The sequence below is a fragment of the Leuciscus leuciscus genome (assembly GCF_965113295.1).
Source record: "Leuciscus leuciscus genome assembly, chromosome: 24".
Taxonomy (NCBI): Eukaryota; Metazoa; Chordata; class Actinopteri; order Cypriniformes; family Leuciscidae; genus Leuciscus; species Leuciscus leuciscus.
In genome coordinates this window covers 30071511-30090927 of record NC_138723.1, presented here as the reverse complement: position 1 = coordinate 30090927, position 19417 = coordinate 30071511, and the positions used below count along the sequence as shown (strand labels likewise).

Below are 19417 nucleotides of genomic sequence, written 5' to 3'. Positions count from 1 at the left end.
CAAAACAGAGCAAATCATCTTTTGAAAGTAACTTGGTGCTTCAAATAATGATTTTATCGATTTCATCGTTACACCAGTAGGTGGCGACAAGTGACTGCTAAAAATGTATTTGTCATTGAATCATTCATTCAAGAGATTCACTCGAAAATGCTGATTCATCCAGTAGGGGTGTAACAATATATCGTGTCACAATATATCGCAATACAAAAATGCAACAATATGGATAGTTCACCCAAAATAAAAATTACCCTGTGAGAAAAAATTGTGTCAGTACTACATTAAACTACAATATATTATGTTGAATATAATGTATAATAATGGGGGAATATTAGTGGGTCCTGATAATGCTTATGTTATAAGTCTTATGTTACCAGTAAAAAGTGGCCTACATTATTTTAAATATATCTAGCCAGTGACAGAGTGCAAGCATATTCGTCTAAAATAATTCTGTATTTTCAGGTTCAGAATCATGAATATATTTATTCTGGTGTCACTATTGTCCAAGCCTATTCATTTACACCCACAATATTATATCAAATTTAGCATTTAATCAACAGTAAAAAAAATTCGTAACCTTTTATTATATGTCTTGGAGTATCGCAATAATATCGTATCGTGAGTTCAGTATCGTGATATGTATCGAATCGTGAAATTAGGGTATCGTTACACCCCTATCATCCAGTAATGAAACAAGTGAAGTGTTTATGAATAAGTTATTGAATCATTCACACATTCAAATTTTTAATCGTAATATTTGTTTGAGAAAAATCATGATTCTCAATTTATGAAGATTCACGCATCTCTAATGTCAAAGTCTGTTTATTAACTCTAACTCAGTTTTTTTTTTTTTTTTTTACCTGATAGTGTCGATTCAGATGAACACACATGAACAAACCAAGACATAAATCACGTTAGACGCATTTAAAACACTCTCTCATTAACTATTTTGTAATGACATCTCGATCCTGAATGATATTGTTGATTTATGTGCGGGTATTACGTTGTGTTAGGACCTGCATAAAAACATCAGTCAGATTTAGAGGTGAAATTGAATTATGTCACAGGGAATGATCTGTCTGGATTTTTTTTATTTATTTTTTTTGGTTATGCGAAGGGGAAAATTGAACGAGAAGCAAAATTGAAGGTATGTAGTCGGACAAGATGCGTAATTCTTTAAGACAGGCATCACTGCAAAGTTGTCTGTTCGCAATTTTCTCTTTGTCCTAAAATGGCATCAGCCAGAAACGTTTGGGGAACCCTGAGGGTCATGAGCGACGACACAGTTTGTGCTCGGTGTTTCTCCTAAAACAGACTTACATGAATCAGCTGTTGACATACAGAAAGAGTACGTTAGAGGTTGAATGAAAATGTTTATAGCAGCTCATATAATTTGATCTTGGCTGAAATTGATAAGAAATATTTGAGGTCTGAACCTGACATGATTATCAAGATCTCTTTATAGGAGAAACAATTCTTTTTCCTCAGGATTTGCAGGATCAGTTCCATCGAGGAGAAACTCTAGAGATATATAAGAGATCTCCTTTATGATTTTTCTTCCCCATGAGGCATTTCTAATTCAAACATGGTGTTTTGTTCTCGTACCTTATAAGCCTAAGCAGTGAGTTTTGTAGGACTATATTGTCTCACAGTCATTATCATTGTCATTGCTCCTGACCTTTGAGATATTATCATCCGCTTTAATTCCGTGCTGCAGAAACAGGCTCTTCCAGCTGTCAGGCGTGTGCTTTATTTAGCACTGTGCGTCGTCGGCCGGTCAGAGTTTCCCTCGTAGGGCCCCTTGACGCTCACACGCAGACAGCGAGTCACAGTCTTTCCCCAAACACACACACACACACACACCCTGTACAGCCCAGAGCCGGCGCTGCAGCAGAGCGACAGAGAGCGAGAAGAACCGGGAAACTGAGTGAGAGAGAGACGGAGAGAGAGAAAGAGAAGAGTAAAGCTTACGCGTGATTGTCGAGAGGTTTAGCACACGTTCTGCTTTCACTGTTTTAATTTGCTTCTTTCGGCACCTTGTCAACGCCTGCCAAATCTGATGAGAGAGCCGGGATCAGACGGCTGAGACGGGAACACACAGGAATGCAGACAAACCCTGAGGTGACACTCGGCGTGTTTTCTCCTCTCCATCTCATCCTCCACGGCTACTCCACCCATTCCTTCAGCAAACACCACTGAATTAATCACAGCTAAGAGGATCAATAGAGGTGTTTGACAGGAGCCGGAGCGCTTACTCGTTTTTTTTGGGGGGGGAGGCGAACCAACATTTCCAGGGCTTACTGAGGACAACAAAGCCCAATCGGAACGAATCGGACCCGTCATCCGTCTCTCCATGGCATCTGGGCTGTTTGCACCAGGAATATCTCGGAGAAGGGACGGCATGCATCTCCGGGTTTCAATGGGGAAGCATCTCCGATGGCCGAATGAAGCATTTTCCTCAAACAGTTATTAATGTGGAGGATTCACGATGAGGATGTACCACAGTGAGTTTCAAATCCCACACAAACGGCAGCGGAAAGACCCTCGTTCTGCTCTTTGTTTGTTATTTTTGCTCTACTACTATGGAACAACCACTTAACCATCCGGACTGTGTTTCTGTGTAATATGCTTGCCGTTTTGTTGCCTTAAAATTTGATTTACGCACACTTGTCGACGTTTTTTTTTTTAAATGGATGGAGTGTCTTCTCAGGACTCTTCTATGGAATAGCACACAGTAAAGAAGATGTAATCTCCGTTGCTCCAGGTGGATTTCTTCTTGTTTTTTGAGTTGCTTGGAGCACGTTTTCAGTGGAGACATGTAAGCAGGGTGTATAATGGCTTATCCCAAGGCCAGCATAAGAGTTATTTATTTCTGAGAGCGAGAGGAGCCAACCCGAACCACACCTTCGCGTAAATGAAGACTGGCCGCAGTAACACAGGAAGGGAGAAAAAAATGATGCACGTCAACAATTTCCCGTTCCGAAGGCATTCCTGGATATGGTGAGTTGGGGGGGAAAAATGGTTTGCAGAAGGAAACTGAACAGTTAGTGGTCAACGGTGATGTCCGGCCTAGGAAAATTGACATTCAAATATTATTCAAAATAGTTCAAGATTTTGTAATTGCATAGTTGTGCATACTTTATTTGTGATTATAACGCAATGAAACATGACAAATTGTGCCATTTTTGACAGGTTGTCAAACCAATTAATTTACGAACACATGCAAAAACAAGAGAGAGCCAACTAAATATTAATAACTTATTATGTTGAAGTCAATGTGTGCTTTTTTTTTTTTGCATAGAAAATTTTAAATTAAATAAAGCCTGTAGCCTCTAGTTTGCCTTTATTTTGACAAATAATTTTTGTCAGATAAATACCTTAACCTTAATACTTTAGTTATGTTCTTTCATCATATTTAAAGAAATCTAGACTATTCTCCTCATATTTTGATGGTTTAATCGAACTTGTAAAGGCTCATTAACCACAGATATCCCCTCTGAACATCACTTTTGGCCACTTCTGTATGTGTATTTGTGTTTCATGACACTAAAAGTAGTTGGTAGGTCAAGCCTGTTTTACACACCAAAACATTGAGGTTCCACACACAGTATTTGCCTGTAGATTTGTCTTAATCTTTAACTAAATATCACTGCGTGTCAGTGTAGTAAGAGCAAAGGTGCTCATGGTAAGCCATGTGGTTTTGTTCAAAAAAATTATGTACATTTATAAGATTAAACTGGGCGTTTTCTTGCCTTACTTTTAAATGCCAGAAAACTAGTTAATGCTGCCGTCTACAATAGCGGAAGGAGAGACAGCAAAGTCTCTCAATATTTTATTTTCCCTCTTTTGTAAAGTGATAGAAATGCCCATTTGCTTTTGGAGCAAATGAGAATATTGTTGTAGTTTCTGTTCACCTCTATAGAAGTTTACCCAAATATGATGATGTCCATTTTTGCCTCTTAGAGTCTCCATAAAGGTCACTATCCGCTTGTTAAGTCGTGACGCAAGGAATACTGTCTCCGGGTCCAAACCTCTACGCATTTCCATTGAGAATAGCATCTAAACAGCCGTTTATAGGCACTGTTTATTCATATCACAAGCATTTAAAGATGTCGCAGTGTGCACTACAGTCTCTCGGACGCCAGTGTTTTAATGATTCATAAAGGATGAATCTCCATCTGAGATTCGGTGTTGAGATAAAGGTTATTTTTCGGTTGCGTTACAGCTCACTGTGAGTGTATATTCGCTTTTGGCACTCAGGAAATTAGGCCTTTGCTACAAAAACGTCATGTGACTGTTTATTTTTGCTCTCCACATTTGTTTTTTTCCCACGATATGTGAGCGCAGGCCTCATGGGTTCACCAGCCCGTCAACACCCGATGTATGAACAGCAGGGTCTGGTGTCGTCGGCCTGATGTGGGAAACTTTGGGGATAATGTCTTGCTTCTCTCTAGGGCTCTATAATGCATGGCATCGCTCTTGACGTGCTTGCTTTACGATGGTGATAAATGAGGTAACAGGAGCGTTAGTGTGGCACATCAACAGGGATTCAGTCCAGTGGAGGTCCGTGTGTCTAGTGTCATGTAGGAGTGTCACACGTAAGCTTCCTTAAGTCACAACTTAAACAGAGGCGTCGTAAAAGCAGCACTAGCACATGACAAATGACATTAAACAGACCTTCAATGTTGGTTTAGTTCATGTACCAACAATGCGTCCTAAATATTTGGAGGGAAAACAGACATGTCGTTTGCATTTTTCTCTGCAATGATCAAATTACATAAGTTGCGAAAGCACTGTATGATTTCTTTCCCACCCTGAAGATAGACAGTATTGTTCTGTGAGAACTGAAAGCATTCAACCTCTGCTTTGTGCATGTGTGTGGGTGTGTGTGTGTGTGTGTGTGTGTGTGTGTGTGTGTGTGTGTGTGTGTGTGTGTGTGTGTGTGTGTGTGTGTGTGTGTGTGTGTGTGTGTGTACGTTTGCTGCTTCAAACCGTCAAACTTTTACCTAGTTTTTCACTTCCACCTACATGGTAGGTGTTATTTCAGAAGAGATCAATGGTCCAGTGATCTGCCATATGCTGTTCAGCTGGTGTTTCTGCATTCAGAAACCACAGGGTTGAGTTCAGATCAGGAACCTGCTGTCTTTAAGATTGTGTTTTATAGCCTTAAGACAGATCTCTCATCTCAGTCGTCTTCCCTAAGGCAGCACAGAACACTTCACTGTCTATTTCCATTGACTTTTCCATGTGAAAACCAAACATTTCCAGATTAGTAATACATCAGTTCATGCGTTTGTCAGGTCAAGACATCTCAAAGTTCCCTGATGGTGAGAACAACACAGTCTTCCTTATTTGAACTAACTTAAACTCTTTACATTCACTGCTTCATTTGAATTTTTTATGATTGAAATGGACTTATAATGTTGTTTTAAGCAATGAGAAGCAAACATTAACGTACGTCACAGGCAGAACACGCCAAGATAATGCAAACATACATCCCAATTACAGACACTGAACAATGACAAGCTTCATTTGCTTCTGTTTGCAAAACAGACATGTCAGTTTGAACAAGTTTTCCTTGAATCGCTAAAAGAAGCGGAAGTTGTGAGTTCAAAGTAAGAAAGTCAATAGTGAGTGTCTTCCCAATTATTATATTATATTATATTATATTATCAGGGTTCCCACGGGTCCTGGAAATCCTTGGAAGTTTGTGAATCTGAAAAATAAAATAAAATGTCAAGGCCCTGGAAAGTTTTTGAAATTAAAAACATCGATACAGATCCTTGAAAGTGCTTGAATTTATTTTGTGCAAGAAGTTTTCTGGGAAAAAATTCCATATTATTCCCTCTGGTCCGCTAATGTGTTATTTCGCCAACACTTCGTGGCCTGTGCGCACTAGCTTGCTTGATTATCGTTAGTTACGCGCAATTACGCGTTACGTTAAGTGTTTCCCGCGTGAGTTACTACGTTGCCATGATGTTCACGCGCACAAAACTGTAACTATGTATCTTACAAGGTGACACAATGTAACCTTACTCTCACTTGAAGTGTGTCCGCCCACATTAAGTCCTTGAATTTGAGGGTTTTGGACCTGGAAAGTCCTTGCATTTGAAGTTAACCAAGGTGTGGGAACCCTGATTATATTATATTATAGTATAGTATATTGCAGGTTACATCATAATGCTGTCACGTTGTGAGACTTTTTAAGTGAGTCGTTGAATCATTATTTAGCATTTGTTCAAAAACACTGATTCGCTCAGGCAGAAAACAAATCATTGTCTTTGAGTGAGCATTTCACTTTAAAACACTGATTCATTCAGCAACGAAACACGTTACCGTGTTGTTTAGAGATGCATAACAGTTCATTTTACTGTGGTTTTGTTTGAAACTTAATTTGCTGGCGGAGCAGAAATATGCAAGCAACTGGAAATATTGTTTCTAATATGCAAGTTACTCAATATTAACAATATTATTTATAATATATAACTGTTACATAAAAGCACTATCACAATCACACAATTAATCACGTAATTATTTTATAATTATATTTTATTTTATGCTATGCACAGGGTTCGTACAGGGTGCTTAAAGTACTTGAAGTACTTGAATTTGACTTTTTGACATTTAAGTCCTGGAAAACCCTTGAAAACAGCCATATTTATGAAGAGGTACTTAAAGAGTGCTTTACTTACTTAAAATACAATAAATTCTTTTGAAAAAAACAACAACAAAAAAACAATATTTTCGCGCAAAATTAACACTGCAGCCTGTCTGATAATATGAAGTACACCAACATTATAATATAAAATATTATTAATTGAACAATAATAGCCATTATAAACTTTGTATTTAATATATATTATTAAATATGTTGAAAGTTGTATTTTGGATACCTTACATCTGTAATTTGAGTTTTAATAATCCTTAAAAAGATATTGTTTGATAAGTGAGATCTCTGATTGTAGTCCTTGAAAACCAAAAAAGTAGTGCTTGAAAAGTCCTTGAAAGTCCTGTAATTTCTTTTTACAGCATCTGTACGAACCCTGTATGCATTGTTAGATGTTAGGTTATTTTGGTCACACTTTACTTTAGGGTCCAATTCTCACTATTACCCATGACTTCAGCCTCAATAAACTCCTAATTACTGCTTATTAATAGTTGGTAAGGCAGATGTTAGGTTTAGGTATTACGGGATGCAGAATAAGGCATTACTTCATAAGTACTAATAAACAGCCAATATATCCTAGTAATATGGACCCTAAACTAAAGTGTTACAGTGATTACTAAGAGGCTAGACTCCAAAATATCCTAATAATATGACATTACATATGCAGCAAGTGCCTGAAATGAGTTTGGTTTAGTGTTTTGTAGAGGGAGGAATTTTAATGGAATTCTATGGCTGAATAATGGAGAGCAGACTGAATGTCTGCGGACAATGAAAGAATTTTAAACATGTTATCACTGCTGTGTGATAAGCCCCAAAATCACATAATCCCATTATTTCTTTTGGAAACACGCACACAGCCAAATACACACATTCCATGTTTGCGTTTAACTCTTATTCAACTGGTCCCCTGTTTCTCTGTGGAGTGATTTTGTTGGACGATGAAAAGCCAGTTTTTTAAAAAAAATTCTCCCGAGTACTTTTCAGGAAATATTGAGGCAGTTATATGGCCATCAGATTGAATTGTGGGTGTGAAGACGTTGAATTGATCTACTCAGTTGAGCTGTGAACAGTTTAGAAAGGACAGGGCTTGTCAGCGTGCTTCACCTTATTCCGTGTGGTTTCACACGATTGTGCTCGTCCGTGTGCCTCGTAAGCTCGTTTGAATGACCTTTGCATACGCTTTTGTGCTGTCACTAATTGGGAAAATCAATTACTGCAAAAAAAAACCAACGCAGCAAAATAATGAAGGAAGGATTAACCAGCACTGAGCTCAGAGTGTGTTTGAGAGACGCTCGGTAAAGGACTTACAGTTTATGACACCTAAGCTGTAACTTAAGTCTAGAAATATTATGCAATGCATTGTTGTCCACTTGCTTAGCTTGCGTTCTTCTGTTACTGTTGCAGCGATTCTTCTGTGTTCAATTGTGACAGACTTTATTAATATGCAATGCCTTGCGTGACTTATTCTGTACGTAGTGATCAAGCCTGCGTAACTGTAAAATTCCTCTGTTCATCTGTTTAGGAATCACTCACAGAGCGACATGCCACCCATTAGTTGCATCTGCACTATTGTTGTAGCTTTATAATGGTTCGTTTCACATTGCGATATTTACTGCATGCTGTCTGCCAAAGCTCCCCGAGCGTCGTCCCTGGAGTGTGTGCCACACTAGATAACAAATAACACCAAACACACACACCAGAGACTGCTTTACACACGCTCTCTGTGTCTCTGTGTGCCTTTAAACGTCGTTGCATGCAAAAAAAACAGGGAACCTTACGAGATAAAAGCTGCTACTTCAACCGTTTGGAAGCTGGAAATTAGTTCACACCACTTATAAAGAGCCAGAGTGACACTAGGCCTTCTATCCAAGAACATTATGTTCACGAGGAATGTTGCATCATTGTAGGTTAACTGGGAATTTAAGCGCAATGGCACATCACTGCTTGGCCTCCTCTTTCCCAGCAACCCACAGCCAAACTGCAGCATCATCCTGGGCTCAGATTACAGAGGCAGAGCGTCGTTTACAAGACGTCTAATAGCGTCCGAACACAGTCAAGACGTCTAGGCTAAAACGAGGCAACATTTGGGCTGTCAGTGAAAATGTAATAGACGTCTAAACCATCGCCCAAGAATAGACTAGTCATCAGTTAGATGAAGAAATGAAATGAGTGAAGAAATGAAACCGAACACCTTGTAATCACTGTTGACTTTGCTTGCATGATGGAATATCACACATCTCGCAAGTTATTTCGGCAAAAATGACCAAATTCAAGATTATTTTTTCTAGAAGTGTGTTCCTCATAGTTATTTAATATTTCTCAAAGGACAGCCCTAGAATCAGCGTATAGACGGCTCGACTCGATTTCAGTGCATTACTGAGGACAGCATCAAACTGCTTATATGTGACCCTAGACCACAAAACCAGTCACATGGGCATAATTTTAATTGAGATGTATACATCACATGAAAGCTGAATAAATAAGCTTTCCATTGATGTATGGTTTGTTAGGATAGGACAATATTTGGTCGAGATACAACTATTGAACATCTGGAATCTGATGGTGCAAAAAAATCGAAACATTGAGAAAATCTCCTTTAAAATTGTCCATTTATGTTGGTGATTCACTCACAAAAATACATGTTTTATATATTTACGGTAGGAAATGTACAAAATATCTTCATGGAACATGATCTTTACTGAATATCCTCATGATTTTTCGCATAAAAGAAAAATCGATAATTTTGACCCGTACAATGTATAGTTGGCTATTGCCACAGATATACCTGTGCGACTCGAGACTGGTTTTGTGGTCCAGGGTCACATATTAGCATGGCTTTGAGAACTTTAATGTCTTTTTAAAGCAGATAACATATGGGGATATCTATGTATGTTTCCCAAAGATTTCCCTATTACATAATGCACTTCTCAAGTGACGTTTTTCAGGTGTTAGTCGAGGATAAGACGTAGTAATCGTACGGCGGACACAATGCACTCTTCAATGCTATAAAAAGACACGAGTGTCGCTTGTGACGTCTGGAGATCTTCCCAGTCTTACGCCTGAGACGGGGCATCCCTGGGACGTCCCGTATATACGCACACCCCGCGGCTCAGTGACATCACAAAGGTACGGTTTGATGGGATTAGCATTAGTGTTATACACTTCCAACAGCAAAATGACTAAACCCATTATCTCAGCCAGTGCTAATACTGCAGACATGAACGCTAGCCGCTCTTCATGTCCACTGCGCTGTGAATAATGTACGGATTAGAAGGAAAGACCCCTTCCGAAGATTTCCGGCCAGAGCTGTTTTGAGTTTGGCGATGCAAATGAAGGTGACCGGAGGCTGGAGGAGTTCTCTGGAGAGATTAGCTGGAGCTCTGCACAGGTCAGATGCATCTACGCATCCACGGCTCCATCTTTATGGATGATTTGTTGAAAAGTCCTGTTAAAAAATGGTTCCCTTGCTTGTATTCATCAAAGTCATCTGATTTCATTTTAACAATGAAACATTAGTTTAGAGCTTTAAAAGACATTATTTGTAAAAGTCATTGCATTTATTCCTAGAATTCTGTTCACATCTACCTTTGTAGTTTATTTATATATGAAACATATTGCATATATATATATATATATATATATATATATATATATGAAGAGTTCAGATGAAAAAGCCTCTAAGTGCCATCTGAAATTTTCTTCTAGAATGATCATTTTTATCAAGCTTGTATGTTTAAGTTCAGTAATTTCACTTAAATGGCAATTAATAGGTAATTTTCATTGCCATTTAAGTGAAATTACTGAACTTAAATATACAAGCTTCATAAAAATGATAATTCTAAGAAGAACATTTCAGATGGCACTCAGAGACTTTTGCATCTGAACCCTTCATATATATATTAGTGCTGTCAGTTAAACGCGTTACTAACGGCGTTAACGCAAACCCATTTTAACTCCATACATTTTTTTATAGCGAGATTAACGTTCTTTTTGGCCTAGCAAATTTTGTAGTTTTTTTCACATGCTGTTGCAACAACTAGTAACGTTAGAAAAACTACAACACCACACCGGCTCTAGCTAGACCGGACACAACACAACATGCACGCCGCACACACTTGTTTGGACTCGCGAGCCGGCCGAAGAGTAGTAGGCTAACGTTACGCTTTGAGTGGATGGCGAGCGCGAGATGCCGAAATGGATGCCAATAAGATTCTGAATGGAAAGTTTACTTTTAAAAAGTTGCCAAATGGTTCCATTGACAAGACCAAAGTGATCTGTGTGATTTGTTGTTGTGAACCGAGCGATCATCGCAGCGCGTCCAGTCTGAAACACCACTGGATGGCCAAGCACACACACAGCTGATGCCAATTCTCTGATGTGATTATTTGCTCCGAGTGTGAATGTTAGTCTGAAACTGAACACTACAGTATATGCCAATGTTGTTTTCAATAAAAAAAACATTTGCACAAAGCAAGCCGATCCACTTTTCCATGTTGATTAGAGCATTAAAATGAGAAAAAAATAATGTGACAAAAAGAAATCAAGGGACATTTAGAATTGATAAAAATGTGCGATTAATTGCGAGTTAACTATGACATTAATGCGATTAATCGCGATTAAATATTTTAATCGTTTGACAGCACTAATATATATATATAACATTTAATTTTCTCAATCAAATGCACAAAACTTTCGGACTGATCTCCTTTTTGAAGAATTCATTAAAGGTTCATAAGAGTCATTTGCTCATGATCACATTGAACATGCTGTATATTTTCTTTTCGCGACGCAGTACAACTACAACACCACACCGGATCTAGCTAGACCGGACACAAAACAACAGGCACGCCGCACATACTCGTTTGGGCTTATGAGCCGGCCGAAGAGTAGTAGGTGAACGTGTGAAAAAAAATAAAAATAAATCCTTTCCCTTTGAAACATCACTTATCAGGCTTATGCTACTCTGAATAATACCTGAACTTCGTATTTTGAGCACTTCTTGCGTTGTTGTTGTTTTTGCCTCTTTATGATGACTCGCTGAATTTTTGTCCTAATTTGTAAGTCGCTTTGGATAAAGGCGTCTGCTAAATGACTAAAAAAAATGACTAAATGCAGTAGAAACTAGTGTTGCACGGCGCACCGATACTTCAAAAGTATCGCGATTCTCGGAAATTAAAAACGTCACGATTCCTAAATTTATTAGTATCGATACTTCTAAGAATGACCGCGTTCCAGATTTGTAAGGCCGGCGACACACTGGATGCGTGGCGTGTCCATTTTTATTTCGGCTCCCATGTTAACATGTTAGAGCTAGCACACTGCCTGCGTGACACGCGTGCCCGAGTCGCGCAGAAAACGCGTGCATGCTAGAAATAGAACCGACGCCTATTTTTCACGCGTTGGAAGCGTTTCCAGGCAAAATAGAATAGGAAAAGATGTTTCTATGTCATTTTGACACGAATACATATTAATAAATGACATTTTGATGTTTGAAAGTCTCTAGGTTTTGACATAAATGCAGATATAAATGTAATTTAAAAAAATATTATCGATTTTCAAATACTGCACCTGTCAATACAGAACGAAATATTCTGTAGCCTATTTTGCCGTCAACACTGCCGACGTTGTCTTTGCTGCTATATATTTATGTTTAACATGAAGTATAGGCCTTCCACAACTCACCTCCCCATATGTCAAATATATCACCAATGAGGCTTATCATATGTTACCAATATTAAACATTGTTTAATATAATCGCTGTTCATATTTTTATTCAAAGTTCAGAATTTACAATTTTTTTACCTTGAATTTATTTTTGATATTTTGATATTTCATATTTTGTTCAAATGTTTAATATCTGCTGTTCATTCATATATCAAGCGTAGCGTTAGTTCTGGCAGGTCACGTTAGTCAAGCTCGCATTAGCTGACTATCAGCTGATCCACATCTACCTATAGGAATACGACGCCTATCACCGTATACATATATAAGCTCCTTCAGTGTTATCAGCAGCTATCGCGTTTCTCAGGAGCTAATTACCCTCCTCCATCCCCAGCTCCTCCTCTCATCAGTCAGGATTTGGCCTTCTGATTCCCTTCGAATCAGAATAAATTCTCGAATTATGTCGTACTTAATGTCGTTCTCGCCCAGAACGGAACCATACCGCCAATCCAAATTGTATGCTAATTGTCAATCATATATGACGATAGTGGTCCTGACAGAAGTTCATTTATTAGTGTGTTATATGATTAGAATGTTGTCCCGGTTTTAAAATAAAGCACAGCAATGATATTTGAGAGTGTTTCTCCCTTTTCAGGAAAAGTATCGAAAAAGTATCGAAATCGCAATTTTGACTTGGTATCGGTATCGAAACAATAATTTTGGTATCGTGACAACACTAGTAGAAACACATGTTTGCATTGCATGGTCTTGCACTACTTTTTAGATTTTTCTTAATTTTTTAAATCTCATCAAATTCTGCTTGGGGTAAAATATGATTTGACTGGGATTTCACTGAAGAGCTGTGCAGAAGATTCTGTCCTGTGTGAAGGAAATGACGTCAGCTCTGTTTATACTTGTGGTTCATGACTAAATTTGCAGCAGTGCATCAACTGTGAAATAAAGCGGTGAACTAAAGGACCAGTGGTGCAGTATGGGTGAACAGTTTATACTTTGTGGTTCAGGGCACTTGTGGAATAGTTGAGTAATGTAAGCTCTAAAAAAAGAAAGAAAATGAGTTAGCACCTTTATGAGTAACGAGGTGATTAACTTTTTCTAATGAACAACTGTTTGATGTTAGAAGGGCACATACAGGGTGCTTGATCACCTGTAGCTTTACAGCGACTCTTTTCTCTTGATTAAACCCTGTGTCTCTTCACATTCTCACTGAGGCTTTTTTTGGCCCGTAATTGCTCATAATTCCCTTGAGATTTGAGGATCTTGTTTCTTGATTGCCATAGAGGACGTACATGCACAAGCTTTCAGGCCCTCGGGGAACTTTGCGATAGTTTCCAGCTGGGAATGTTGTTTTAAGAAACATGTTTCCAGATGTAAACAAATCACAGGAAATGTCGCTGGTAAAAGGGGAGTCGCGTGGAGGTGTAATTTGTAGTGGATTTTTGTTTACAGCACCAATAACGTATGCATGAATTGATATGCATACCGTGAATGAGCGGCATATGCATTTATGTAAATGCGATCAGCAGGTGTTCTGCGCATGACTGCGTGTGTTAGAAACGTGTTTACTGCACTGTTATGTGTGACGCAGCTGAGGGTATTTAAGGGGATGAGGTGGATTAACCTTCTTTTGTTCTCGTTTAGTCCTCCATCCAGGCACAGGCGTTCTTCTCTCCAGAACATGTCCTCTCATTTGGACTTCAAAGAATGTTTTTCTTTTAAATACCCTCCGTCTGTCTTTGTTTCAAGTTTCACATTATTTATTTTGTCCCCGAAATAGCTGGTGCCTGACGTTAAGCTCAGTTCCTCATTGTCTGTATATGGAAATGCTTTCAGCTAATGGTAATGCCAACCAGCAAAAGTTTATAAAGGAGACCTATTCTGCTTTTTTCATCTTTCTTTAGTGTGTAATGTTGCTGTGTGAACATGAAAACGCTCCAGTTCTTCTCTATATGAGTGTCAGTGTTTCTGAACTCCCTGAAACGCCTCCATTGTAGTCTTGAGTTTCTTCCGGGAACGAACACGTCACAATATTCCTCATTTAAATAATGAATATGCAGAATAAAGGGGCGGGACCTGGTTGAGTTAGTTAGTAGTGTGTTAAACTGGCAGTTATGGTAAGGGGCGGGACATTTCCCAAACACACTCGAAGCACTCGACCAATCACAACACACTGATCCAGCCAACCAATCAGAGCACAGTGTGCTTTTCAGAAGGAAGGGTTTCATAGAGACAGGAACTAAACAGAGCGTTACTGACAGACTGGGAAGAGAGGAGCTGCAACAATGGAGAATATGGGGAAAATAATGTGTAAAATAACAGTAGACCCCCCCCCCATAAAAAAAATCAAGAGCATATAGGTCCTCTTTAAACGAAACAGGGTTATTAATAACCCGCTCAGATCGCTGTCGAAAAAGGCCCGTGACGCTAAATTGTACCTGACAGAAATGTGCCGCGTGGGACCTTCAGTGAGCAGATCTGAGCTGTGCCAAACGGCTCTGAGAGATTCGCCAGCACACCGGGAGCCGAAGCTCGGTCTCCTGTGGAGAGGATCATTAAAGCAGAGAGACGAGGAGACTGAAGCTGGCAGATCTCTCTCATCACAGGTGATCGGACACACGGCACTCACCAATTAAACCTGCCCTCAGAAAGAGACGCGTCCCTCTTATTACAGGACGCTTCCCAGACGAGTGGCGTCTGGCTTCACCGCAGAGCATCTTGGGTAAATGGAAAGACAAAACGACAGCCTTTGATGGCAAATAAGGCTTATCAGACATCAGAAAATGAAGGAGTGAAATAAAGCCTGCTGCATCATATTTCATACGGCTTTTAAATGATCAATATGATCAAAACTTTGCTGAAAAACCTGCTGCACTCAATCTACTTCATGCCTTCTGTCGTCTGATTAACAGTTTAGACTTTTTTTTTTATCAAGTAAAAAGCCTTTTAGTATAATTGTACAAGCGTTCACTGTCAGCTTGTGCTTCACATGTCTTTTTGCTGTGAAATCTGCACTGATTTTTATCAAGTAAACATAAGAATAACTTTATTACTAATACTAATATTACTAATATTTCCAGATGAACACTTACTGGACTGAAGCTACTTGATTATGCAGACATCATTATATAGAAAAATCATTCAAATGTGAGTCTCAAATATGTATTATATCATATTTAATATCTCTCAATCATCATTTTGTATTGCATTGCATAATATGTTTTAAAACTACAGTCTACAATTTAAAAATCACTTTACTAAGACATATTATTAGCAGATATAGAGTGACGACATACAGGCATTATATTGATTCACATTGCAAGCTATCATTACTTCATCTTAGTTTTGGGCCATATAAATATATTTTTGCTCAGTTTGGGCCTCTGAATAAAATTGAGCTGTTTGTTCCTCCTCGAATATGAGCTCAATAATGTCCTGATATATCAAATACAATACTCAACCAAACAATGTGCACTTTTTTTCTTTAGATTTAAAAAAAAATATATAATAATTTTTGCCTAAAGGTTTAATAAAATGTTCAATTTAAAAAAATCTCTGTCAGGCTTTACAAGGTTAAAACTCTTCAGAAGTGACGTCAGAACTCTTGCTAATTATAGCTCAGATATTCAAACTGGTTTTTCAGCATTCATAGACACATTCGTCAAGCTGATCCTGCCTTAACTGAGAATCTGATAATGCAAAGACTCTAAATTAGGGGTGTAACGATACCCTCATGTCACGATTCGAAACACATCATGATACCGATCTCACAATACCATATTATTGTGATACTCCAAGATATATGATAAAAGGTTATCAAAATATTAGGGCTGTCCCCGACTATGGATTTTCATAGTCGAATCAGAATCGTCATGTCTTGCCTATAGTCGACTAATAGTCGAATCATGTGTATGGGGGTGGGGCTGGGGGCGGGGCTTTAACGTTTCAAAGCCGCGATGTAGAGAAAATCACACAAAGATATAGAAGAAAATGTATAAAAACATTTTTGATCAATAAAACTAAGAAATAACATAAATAACTCCAGAAAGGCCACACTGCAGATTTGCATTTCACATGCAAATCAAATTAAATCGGCTCAATTACCTGTGCGAGCAGGCCAGCCTACAGCACAACATCGATGCACCGAAAAAATAAACAATTAATTTACTAAATTAAATTAGAACAGAATATACCTTTCTAATAAATAAAAATACAAAACGAAATAAATCAGAATCAAGTCACAGGATGAGGAGCAAATGTGTGCAAAATGCCTGAAGTGCAGGGGAACATATATTCAAAACACAAGCCACAAATAGTTAGATTAGATAACCCTGACAGATTAATAAATAAAATAAAAATAAAGAAATTATTAAAATAACGATATAGTAGCCAGAATTTTCAACTTTGTCTTTTTAACTGCAGAAACAACAATAAATGCTAAACTGGAGAGGCAGTCTTTTTAGCTAAACATGTTCACAGCATCCAAAAATAAAATTAGAACCGGCTGAAAAGTTTTGAAATCACTTGTACCTGATCGAGAGAACAAATCCTGAACGTCTTTCACTCTGTCTGTCCGTTGGAGTCTTTTCAAATTGTGCGCGCGCCGCGCGGATAAAATACATTCTAACGTGAAACCCAGTCTATGCGTGAAACATGTTAACGTTGGCCGGCAGAAGTGCGATCACTTTCAGATTTTCCTGATGCTAAATCCAGCCTTGGAGAATATCCTTTCTGATGGTGTACATCCACACTTTAGATTTTCTTATCCCAGACATTGTTAAAGATTTAAATCCTTGCCGCGAAGACGCTCCTCTGTCGGTCACGGATTGAAAGTGAAACTTAAATCTTATCACGGGGTGTTTGGATTTATTCACGCACATTAAAAAATATTTATTAAAAGCTTCTTTCTTTGAACATTTTTATATAGGCCTACAGCATTATCATAATAGGCTGAATATTAACGTACTGACATAAAAGCTAGTTCTATGTGAAATCAGACATTGAGCGCCCTCATATAGCCAAAGTGGCATGATCCTCGTTTCATAACACCTCTGCGAAGATTCGACCGTGAGATCGGTGGTCGAATCAGGCTCCTCCTATCGAAGCATCGAATCTTCGACTATTCGGGGTCACCCCTACAAAATATGAACTGAAAACTTGAATTTTTTCCTCACACAGAATTTTTTTTTCCTGGTGAACTATACACAATACATATAGTCACTCTCCACGATACATATTGTTGCATTTTTGTATTGTGATAGTTTTACACCCCTATCCTAAACACATGTGACACCACGTGTACTGCAGGGATCGGCGTTTTGCATTTACGCTTGTTTGGCAGACACTTGTGCATTAAACTTTAAGGGCCCTATCTTACACCCAGCGCGATGCAAGTGTTTTTGCTAGTTTCAGCCCGACGCAGTTATCATTTTCACGTCCTGTACCACGTTGTTTAAATAGCAAATGCATTTGCGCCCATTTGTGCGCCCATGGGCTGCTGGTCTGTGAACGAGGTGTGTGTTCTGGCGCATTGTTGGCACATTGCTATTTTGAGAAACAGAAATAGACTGAACCATTGATCAACTGAAACCTGGTCTAAAGTCAATGGCACAATATATATATTTTTTGTTATTTAATGAGCGCGTTAGTAATGTGCGCCTATAGGTGGGTCCTCAACACGCGTACACTCTGCTTATTACACACACAGGGACACGCAGCAGCACACACACATGCCAAATATTAAAAATAAAAGGATTACAATGTAAAAGATTATTATTGTGTACATAAAAATATGGTGAATCCGGCTTGTCCTGTAGATGATCTGCTTGCGCACTTTTACCTCGCGCACGAGCAGATCCGTTTGCGCTCTGGAGATGCGTTCAGTCTTTCCACTATCAAATGTTAATAGCAAATCCCCATGCCGCGAGCGCAGCTGGCATTTAAAGGGAATGGGAAATGAGACTCTGATTGGTTTAACGCACGTAAATCCCAAAACACACCCATTATTCATTATGAGAATAGAGACAACCCTTTTAGACCATGCGCCGGGAGCGCCGACCATTTTTCCCGTCGTTAAACTAGCAAAAGTGGATTCGGACGCCCTAAGTGAACTTGCGCCCTGCACTTTAGACCATGCGCTTAGATCGTTAAAATAAGGTCCTAAAGGTATTTATTTTATTAGACTACTGTATACAGTAGCACTTGCTTTTGCCTAGTTTATACTATCTATGATTTTAAAACAGTTTTGAGCTTCTGCCTCCAACACAACAAGACAGCAAAGAAAATATCATGATGGCTGAGGAAAATGAAAGGCTGACTCCTTTATTAAGTTGAAAGCATGTATCATGTAACTTGTGATCGTTGTCTTGTGTTACAGTATCTGCTGGTGGCCGTAACTGTACCTGTTTGACCAAACCACCGCTTGGCCTCCGTACACTTGTAAATGAAGACGCTATCTTTCTCATTAGGCGGTTGGGTCTGTAAGGGTTAGATGGGATTGAGCTGAAAACACAGGCTAGTTAACTTGATCTAAGCAAAACATTCCAACAGTGCTTCCCAAACACTCCCGGGTCAACAGTCCCGAGGCTTTCGCTGCTTCCACAGGACACGCTGATCTTTCAATATGTCCAATTCCCAAAGACTTCGCTTCTGTTGATACATCTGGATTTACTTTAGTTTCGTGTCTTCTGTTTTCATCAGAGCCTGAGGCTTGAGCATCAGCGGGGTTTCATAACACACCAGCCTGTGTGTGTAGTGCAGAACAACACGAGAGTCATCAGTCAACCTGTGTGTGTATTGTTCTGCAGTGTCAGCCGCTCGTAAATCACGGTTTCACCATCAACTGGACAAACATGTTTAAGTGAGCCGTTCTTCACCGGCTCGGGTTAGCAGACGACACTCATCAGTTCACTGAGAGTCTTTCATCACTCAGGAAGCGTTAGTGTTGATGTAACCTCACACTGACATCTATCTATCTATCTATCTATCTATCTATCTATCTATCTATCTATCTATCTATCTATCTATCTGTCTGTCTGTCTGTCTGTCTGTCTGTCTGTCTGCCTGTCTGTCTTTCTG

The 19417-nt window shown here is 38.9% G+C and overlaps 1 protein-coding gene across 4 annotated transcripts in view; it reads left to right on the top strand.

Moving 5' to 3' along the window:
• The window catches only part of LOC309489756 (3',5'-cyclic-AMP phosphodiesterase 4D-like), a 288142-nt gene that overhangs the window by 193487 nt on the left and 75238 nt on the right, over positions 1–19417 (top strand). The window contains exon 1 of one of the 4 annotated variants that reach the window (XM_082158634.1): positions 1832–2997. The exons of 2 other annotated variants lie outside the window; for them this stretch is intronic. In XM_082158634.1, coding sequence (XP_082014760.1) covers positions 2912–2997 — 86 coding nt within the window. In that variant the 5' untranslated portion in view covers positions 1832–2911. Of the gene's footprint in view, positions 1–1831; positions 2998–19417 lie in introns of those variants that run through there. One more of the 4 variants, XM_082158636.1, reaches the window with a different exon arrangement.